The following is an 8,689-nucleotide window of genomic DNA, read 5'->3' as shown; positions in this document are numbered from 1 at the left end:
TAAAAAGTCTCCTAAATTTTGCCCTATCTACTCTTTATATAAACTTCTTTACACCCTTATGCCTACTATAAGGAAGTTTCCTAATCTAATAAAACACTCCTTATTTAATCCTACTAAATTTCTTCAAAAAACAAAATTTTAATTGAATACAAATTCAAAAATTCTGTTGTTTATACTAACTTAATAAAGATAGAAATCCCACAATAATACTACTTCAGTAAATATATACTAAGTTGAGCCGATGACATCATTTCCACTTTTTACATGTCTTATAGTTGTCTCAACTTGTATAGAACTTACTAATCTTCTTTTGCATTGCATCATCAATACAATTTAGTGGCTAGTTTTATAGTTGAAATAAATATAACCCGGATCAAATTTTTACAACATATCGGCCGATATGATATTGTTTCATGGTTTGACCCACTGATATGCTATTATAAGGACTGCTTCGCCGTTTGACCTGTTTCAGGGGTAGACAGGCTTTATATCAACTCCCCCGAATGGGTTTGATAAAAAAGTTAAAAAAAGAAGTGCCTACCGATACAGGGTCTCTATCAATATTTAAAACTTTGAGTATACCTTAAAATTGCACATTGATGATATCAAATCAACATCGTATCCGTCTCTATGGATATATATTTAAAACCTTGAGTATACGGTATACCTTACATTTGTATGTATGGAACTGAACATTATTGATGATATCAAATTAACATTTCTTGTTTCAAGGAAGTGAAATCTAATCATTCCCGAAAAGTGATTCTCATATGTGGCAATACATATCTCTAAAATTTGAAGTAGTATCAAACACACCCTTAGTATTTATAGGCCATTTGATTACTAAATTAGATTGGGAATTTCACATTGAATTGGTGTCAAATGTGGTTTATTCTTATATTAGGTGTAGAGGTGTAAATTGGGTTGGGCCGCTTGTGGCCCGACAGCATGATAGCCCATAGGCCGTGCCAAGCCCGACATGATGGTCTGTGTCATGCTAGGTTGTGGTTTGAGGTTCATGGGTTGGTCGTGCCACCTGCAACCCACATGACGGAACGGTCCGCAACAAGGCCCGTCAAGGGCAGGCCTGGCCTAGCCCGTAGGACCCGTAGTGGGCCGCGCTCGGCCAATTCGAAAACTAGCCGTTGCCCCCCCCCAACCCCAACGACTAGTTTAAGCTTTTTGGAGGGTTTTTTACATAAATACCCCCTAACACCTATATGGGGGTGTATTTATGTATTTTGCTTATGGAGGGGAGAAAAATGACACAAATGCCCCTAACAACTATTATATAACAACTAGTTTAGGGGGGCTTTTTGGGTAAAGTTATAAATAACTTTATAATGACCAAAATACCCCTCCCAACAACTAAAAAATAGTTAGTTTTTAGGGTATTTGGAGAAATTGAATTATTTTCAATTCCTATAAGTAGCCCTATCCTCCACCATTCTTCTCGTCACGCCAATTCAACAGTCAATATTCAACAATTCTCTTATTAAGTTATTCACTTAATCTCTTCAGTCTTCCTTCCCTCTCTTAGTCTGTCATACATTCTCTATAATCTAAGTGAACTCTGGTAGTCTCATAGTTTGATTGGTTGATTGTCTGATTCTCCAAGTTAGCAAATTGGGAGGCTTGGAGCCTTGGACGTTGTCACATTGAAAGGCTTTAACCGTTGAAATCAAGTTGGGATTCTGAACCGAAAATCCAGGGTAAGTCCAACTAAGTTAATTTTATTTTTTTAGAATTTGAAACAAAAAAGATGGCCAGCTCTTCCCAAAACCCCAAGTTTAGTAGCTTGATTTGGAGAATATTTAAAATAGAGAATGTTGAGGGTAAGGGGAAAAGAGCAGTTTGCCAAAAATGTAGAAAAAACTTTACCTATTGTAACAAGGGTGGTACTGGCCATTTGATCAGACATTTTCTCACACATGAGAAGGAAGAAGAAATAACCCACAATTTAAATGAATTTTTGAAATAATAAAAAATAAATTTTAAAAATATTGGGAGAAGTCGGAGAACATTTCTCGCCGCCAATCCCTCCATGGCACGTGATCCATGATCTACTAACCCCTCTGGTGTCTACAGGCTACAGTTCCATCAGAGTCTTGTTTAGTTGTTTTAGTGCAGGACCTGTAGGTACCACTGTACTAGGGTTAGCTAGATGCAGTCATGAATCATGATGCAGAATATAGATTGCAACTTTATAATTACAAGATAAAGAAGGGGTGATACTACTACATACACCGGATATTTCATCTTTCACCTAAAGTAGATGATGAAAGTGTGTGTGAATGCTTTCATCATAATGTATATGTAAATTTTGTTTAAATTGTAAATTTTAACAAATAATCCACAAATTTTTATTTTTTTAAATTATTGTAAATTTTGTTTTAATTTTATTTAATTTATTTGCTATTAATGTAATTTTGTATTTTCAATTTGTAACTATATTGCATTTTTTATATTTTATTAATTTATTCTATGTTAATATTTCATTCATCCAATTATGAAATATGAAGTATCCAACCATTGTATATTTCATAATTTCAATATTTGTATGCTTTATAATTTGTATCATTATTCATTCAAATTTAAATGAAATAAAATTCTTAAATTCCTATTTGAATTGTTTTATACTTTTATTTATTTATTTTTAGGTAATCATAAATTCATTATTATTTGTATCCTAATATCCATTCAGTCTAGTCCGGTTTGGCCTAGGCCTAAGGCCCGCCTTGTGGCCCAGCCTAACACGACCCAAACCCACAGCACGGTCTGCAGCCCGGCACGGGCCTGGGCCATGGGCCATGCCGAACTGATCACTAGAATTTCATCGGGAAGGAAGCACGGTCTGTAATGGCCCACGAGCCAGCATGGCACGGCCCGCACTTTGCACGGGCCGCCTACGGGTCGGCCGTGCTGGACGGCTCACTTCACACCTCTAATTAGGTGGGAGATAGATGTTCAATGGATCTTAAATTGACATCAAAATAATAGAAAACCACCTCACATGAAGGATTCCTCATTGAATCAAAATGTTTAATTATATCTTTTCTTTATATTGCTTTATCAAATGTTAGAGTCTGAACTCTCAAGTTTATAAACATATATATATATATATATATATATATATATATATATATATATATATATATATATATATATAGAATTTCTAGTTGCAGGCCAGAGTGAGGCTACTGCCAATGTAGGGTTTGGGGAAGGATAGTTATAAATTGGGCAGGTTGGGTTGGGTTTGGTTTGGATTGAGCTTCAACTCAACCCATTTAACCTGCCAACCTGTTAATGACCCAATTTAATAAAATTAAATGAATTGGGTTCAACCCAAACCCGTTTTAACCTAATCCAATCCGCCCAAACCCATTAATCTTATATTTATGTACTTAAAATAAAAAAAAAAACTAACTCCTCCTTAGCAAATAAGTTGGTCATAGCTTGGTGGTAATAATAGTTGCTACTTACATAAGTGGTGAAGATACAAATCACATTACATGCATGTTATTTTTACACAAGTAGCAAAGCCATTTAACTATGTTCGGGTTTCGAATTTGATGAACCACTTAGGTTCAAACCGGTCAGACCATCTTGAACTATCTAATTGGATTGTCTTCGAGCTAATCACATCAAGAGTGGTTGAACTGTTTAGATCCAGATCAGTTCAGTCGGGCCAGACCTTGATCGAACCGATTCAATTTGGTATGACCAGACTCCAATTGGACCGGTTCGATTCGGACGGACCAGATTGGGATGGTTCAGTCAGTGGTGGATTGAGTTGGGTCGGCTCATGTTAGGTTTGTGCACGGGTTTGTGGCCGAACCGATTGGCCCGAAGCAGGTCAAGAGAAATAAATAGATTGGAACGGATTTGGGTCCGGTTGTGCGGATATGAACCAGAACGGACGATCCAAATCGGGCAAAGAAAGCGGGTGGGTTAGGGTTCTGACCCCATTTGACCCGATAAGTTTCAGATTCGGGTCGACCCAGATCGGCTTGTACTGGTCGGGTTGACTTGTGTGAAAAGTGGTTGGACTGGACAACCCAAAGTGGGTAAAGCAAGTGGTACCAAACCACCCCGTCTGGGGTATATTTTGGATTCGGGTCGATCCGAATCGATATATGCTGGATCGTGTTAGACTTATGGACTTGGGTCAAATTGATTTGGATTTATGTTGGGTGAAGTGTGTTGATTCAAGACAAAACTAATTTTAGTCAATAATTAATAGAAAATTAATACATTAATTATAAAATATTTAATTTAAATGAAGAAAATAAAAAAAAGCTAAAAAATTAATACTTTTGTTTATAATAGTTAATCTAATGGTTATCCACAACCCAACCCATGCCAACCCATTTAAATGGGCGGGTTGGGTGATACCGGCCAAATAAACGGGCGGATTGGGTGGGCTAGATAATGGGTGGATTGGGTGGAAAATTGCCACCCCTACTTACCCTTTCAGTCTATTTCCAAATCAAATAATGTCAAAATGAATTATTCTACCAAATTTTGTATTTACAATTTTGTCTTGAAAGAAAATAGTTTATTGAATTCTCTTACTTAAACATCATTCCGTTTCAAATTGGAATTTCATACTTTACCCTCATATTTCAGAAATTCTGTTATGATAACTTTGTTTTCGAAGATAAATTTTGTGTGAAGGGTTGAGTTAACGTTGGTTTGCTTCATGAATGACCTCTCTCTCTCTTGAGCATTTAAATTGGAAAATATCATAAAAAGTTCAGAACTGTTGGTTTGACTGCTTAAAACACCTCTTTCAAAAACCAAAAAGACTGGAAACTGACTTCATCTTTCCTGGTAAAGCAGCCTCCAGAGAAAGTTTTAGTTTTTGTTGCCAAGGAAAAAAGTTAAGACTCGATGGGTCTTCCACATAAAAGAGGAGCATCTGACCATTGGATTGGATTGGCGTCAGATTCAAATTGATTTTTTTTTTTGTTTTCATAAATGGGACAGAAATATAGCTCAAATATCTGAGCTTGAAAAGTTATCCACCCAGTTTAATATAAGTAGAAACAAATTAAACAAACAGAGCGTTAGTCGTTTTTGATAAAAAGGAAGATAAAAGAGCTACCACAGAAGACAGAACGGAGAGTATTTAAACAAACAGAGCATTAGTTTCGAAGTAGAGCAATTGTGAGTGGCTGTAAAAGCCAGATAAGAATGAATATTGGTATTTAACTAGAAGGCAAAACAATATTGGTATTAACTAATCTGAAATCGTTTATTAACTAGAAGGCAAAACAACTGGCAATCACATACAGCAGCAGCCAGCAGGTCGTCTATCACTGAACAATATTGGTATTTAATTTCCAATTCCAAGTTCCAAAGCTTCTGTCTTACTGCTCAACTCTGTTTTACAATTTCCATTTCTTGATCAGTTGAGCGAGAGAGCAATAAGAAGACCCACCTCCACCTTCACTCACACTACTCACTGCCCCATCTCTAAGCTGCTTCATCCGACTCCTCAAGGCCTTACCTTGGTTGCCTTCCATGACCAATCTCACCATTCTCTCTATCTCTTCACACCCCATCACCGCTCCTCCCCTTTCCGATGCAATCTTCACTCGGACCGCCACTCCCAGATCCTCTGTCAACATTACTGCATTCATCTTCTGCTCGGCATGGAGCGGCCATGCAATTACTGGCACCCCATGAACTATGCTTTCTAGGGTCGAGTTCCAACCACAATGTGACAGAAACCCACCCACTGCTGCATGCCCCAGTATTTCCACCTGTGGAGCCCATCCCCCAACAACCATCCCTACCCCTTTGCCTTTGATCCTCCTCAGGAATTCTTCTGGTAAATACCCATTTGGGTCGTTGGGCCCACCACTTTCTGCCACGTAATTTGCTGATATCACCACCTTGTCTTGGGGGGGACGGACGATCCAGAGGAATCGCTGCCGACTCAGTTCCAGACCCATTGCCAGCTCAACCATTTGCTCAGCCGATAAAGAGCTACCACCACCCCCAAACGAGACAAAAAGCACCGAATCCGGCGGATGCTTGTCCAGCCACGTCAGACACTCATTCTCGCTGCTCAGTGGGGCCAGGTTCCTTATAATGGGGCCCACCGCATGGACGGGTGGTAGGGGAATCTGCTCTAGGAGCTTACCATCCTTGAGAGCACTGAACATCTGCGGCTCGAGATCCTCAAATGTGTTCACCAGAATCCCTGTTGCCTCGTTGAATCGTCGTGCATGGTGCAAGAGAAACCTGTAACCCCCACTCTTCCTATCTCGAAAGTAATCGTCGAGGTCATCGACTCGAACCGGCTTACAACCCGGGACTGGTATGGGCTCAGTGAGTTCTGCAAACTCGCCCGCGATCTCCCGGTCAAGCCTGGGTAGATACCCGATGAACGTGAGCACTTTTGCATTTGACGTGAAGAACAAGTACTTGGTCATATTAAAAGCATCTCCGACGTCGAATGCGTCGGTGGCGAACATGTCGACGATGAGGACTGTTGGTGGGTGTGCCAAGGTGGCGATTGAGGAACGAATGAAAGTGAGCGATTCCCGGACGGTGATGGAGAGGTGAACTGGTAGATCGGTATCCATGTCGGAGATAGGAAGGGTGGGGAGGTTGATGAGGGTGAGGCTACCGGGAAGATGAAGCGAGGAGAGTAGGGTTTGGAGGGCTGAGGTTTCTGAAGCAGGAACAAAGAGGGTAACTTGGACGCCATGAATAGAGACGAGACACTTTGCGAGCTGCAGAAATGGAATTAAATGGCCCATGCCTGGAGTTGGGATCATAGCTACGTGAGGCTTTTGAGGTTTTAGGTTCCCCATTACAAGTTACAACTGAACTCTCTCTCTCTCTCTCTCTCAAGTTACAAAAAGAAGCAGAAAATGTTCAAAGGCGTCCCAAGATTAAATACAAAGATTTGAGGTGTATTAAGTATTAACAGTTTGTTTGAGGCTTGTCAAATAATTAATTAGGAAAATCCGTATACGTAAAACCTTCACGCTTCACTGGTCAATGATAATCGTTGAAGTTGTTCAACTGAATTACTTATTCTTTTGTCTTGTAGCGGATAAAATAATTAAATGAAATAAAATAGGGCAAATCTCTTAATAATCACCAAGTTAGGAAATTTACTTATTCTACGCTACTGTTTAATTTAGACTATCCTCAGGCTGTATTTGGTTTGAAGAAAAAAAAGTAGGGAAAGGTAGAGAAACCTTTTACGAATTAAATTGTATAAGTTTCCCTTTTTTTTTTTTCCTTCAAATCAAATATAACCTTAAAAGTATTTTAATAATTGACTTGATTGTATTGCTAAACATTCCATCACAATCTGGTGGTCGCATGTGACATCATGTAACATGTAAATTTTTTTAAAACTCAAAATTACCCTTTTATAGTTGATTTTGTCTTTTATTCTTTTTTTTTTTAATTTTCAAAATAAAACCTATTGAGTTGATATAAGATTTTTCAAAAAAAAAAAAAAAGTTAAAACCAAGAACATTTAATGGGTAAGTACAATCAGTTTCTGTAATTTTGATATCTCTTATTCTCTATTAGTTTAAATTCTTCTCTCTAATTTAATACATAAAAGGATTTTTTTTTTGTTTTCTAAGACTGCATTTGTTTGAAGTATAAATTCAAATTTTACATGGGGCAAAAATGTGAATCTATTTAGCGATAGATGGAAATTAGGATCGGTTGATTTTAAAAATTTACATCGATTACGTTTGGTTTTCTATGGTGTAAATTTTCAAACTGGGTCTGTAACGGGAAGTTGGGCACCAAGCTGGTAGAATGCTGAACCATCGCGCTGAAACCTGAAACTTCCAGGAGTCGGATCGTTCTCGTCGGTCAATGCCCTTAGAATTCGTCCTCCTTCAAGTATCATTCCCGGAAGAAACGTATCGGAGGGGTGATCAACATCATTGACGAAGCTCTGCCATATTGGGTTGAGATTTCCGTTCTGCCCACCATCAACCCCTCCTGTCAAGATAAGATTGCCAGAATCCAAGAGCGTAGCAGTCGTGTTAACCAACGTAGTTGAACCCTTCATTGTTGGGGACCAAAGAATGTCTCCTCCGGGTCTATCTCGGAGCCTGAGCTCTCCGTCCTCGACGGTAAAAACTCCAGTACTATTTGGAATTGCGCGGTTTCTGTTGGCGATCCATATAATTGTTTGAGGAGACACACCATGGTACCAAATCCCCAGGTACCGCTTGTTGGTAGAGTTTCCAGGAGTGAAGAACCCTAATTCGAATCTGCCTCCGGTAGAAACAAGAGTTTCTCCTTGTTGTCCTTGATGGGTTGATCAGCAGTTATGGTATCTCTTGCTGCGCAAAATAATGGGAAGAGCAGGATAAGACGAAGAAGAAAAAGAAGATGGGACTACCATTACGACTAGGAGTCCACCGGATGTAATTCATCATGTTGGCTGCTGCTTCTTCCATTCATCATTAATTAATATCTCAGAACATAAAAAGAAGACAAGAAATATGTTGGTAGACTGGTAGTAGAGTGGAAACTTATTACGCCGGTGAAGAAGCTTGCGGCATGGAGATTGAGCAGAGAAGAGGTACAAATCTGCAACACCGATGGTTCCGTTGAAGACTGATCATAAAAGGGGAGAAGGGGGAGAACAGATGAGAGTGAAACCGGGGAGGAAGAAGAACGAGGAAAGAGAGAG

At 39.0% G+C, this 8,689-nt stretch overlaps 1 protein-coding gene across 1 annotated transcript; it reads right to left on the bottom strand.

Annotated features, from left to right (window-relative positions):
- Positions 1-5,209: 5,209 nt before the first annotated feature.
- LOC148864658 (UDP-glycosyltransferase 72B3-like) lies at positions 5,210-7,105 on the bottom strand. The gene has a single exon (XM_088975040.1). The coding sequence runs from the start codon at positions 6,825-6,827 to the stop codon at positions 5,391-5,393; it is 1,437 nt and encodes a 478-aa protein (XP_088831166.1). The 5' UTR covers positions 6,828-7,105; the 3' UTR covers positions 5,210-5,390.
- Positions 7,106-8,689: the final 1,584 nt, after the last annotated feature.

The sequence above is a fragment of the Nelumbo lutea genome, chromosome 3, assembly GCF_056320005.1.
Source record: "Nelumbo lutea isolate HS-2025 chromosome 3, American lotus-T2T, whole genome shotgun sequence".
Lineage (NCBI taxonomy): Eukaryota > Viridiplantae > Streptophyta > Magnoliopsida > Proteales > Nelumbonaceae > Nelumbo > Nelumbo lutea.
This window is presented reverse-complemented; position numbering and strand designations above follow the sequence as displayed.

Bases quoted from the DNA above. Each gene is read 5' to 3' on its own strand.
- LOC148864658 (XM_088975040.1), bottom strand. From the start codon at position 6,827: ATGGGGAACCTAAAACCTCAAAAGCCTCACGTAGCTATGATCCCAACT.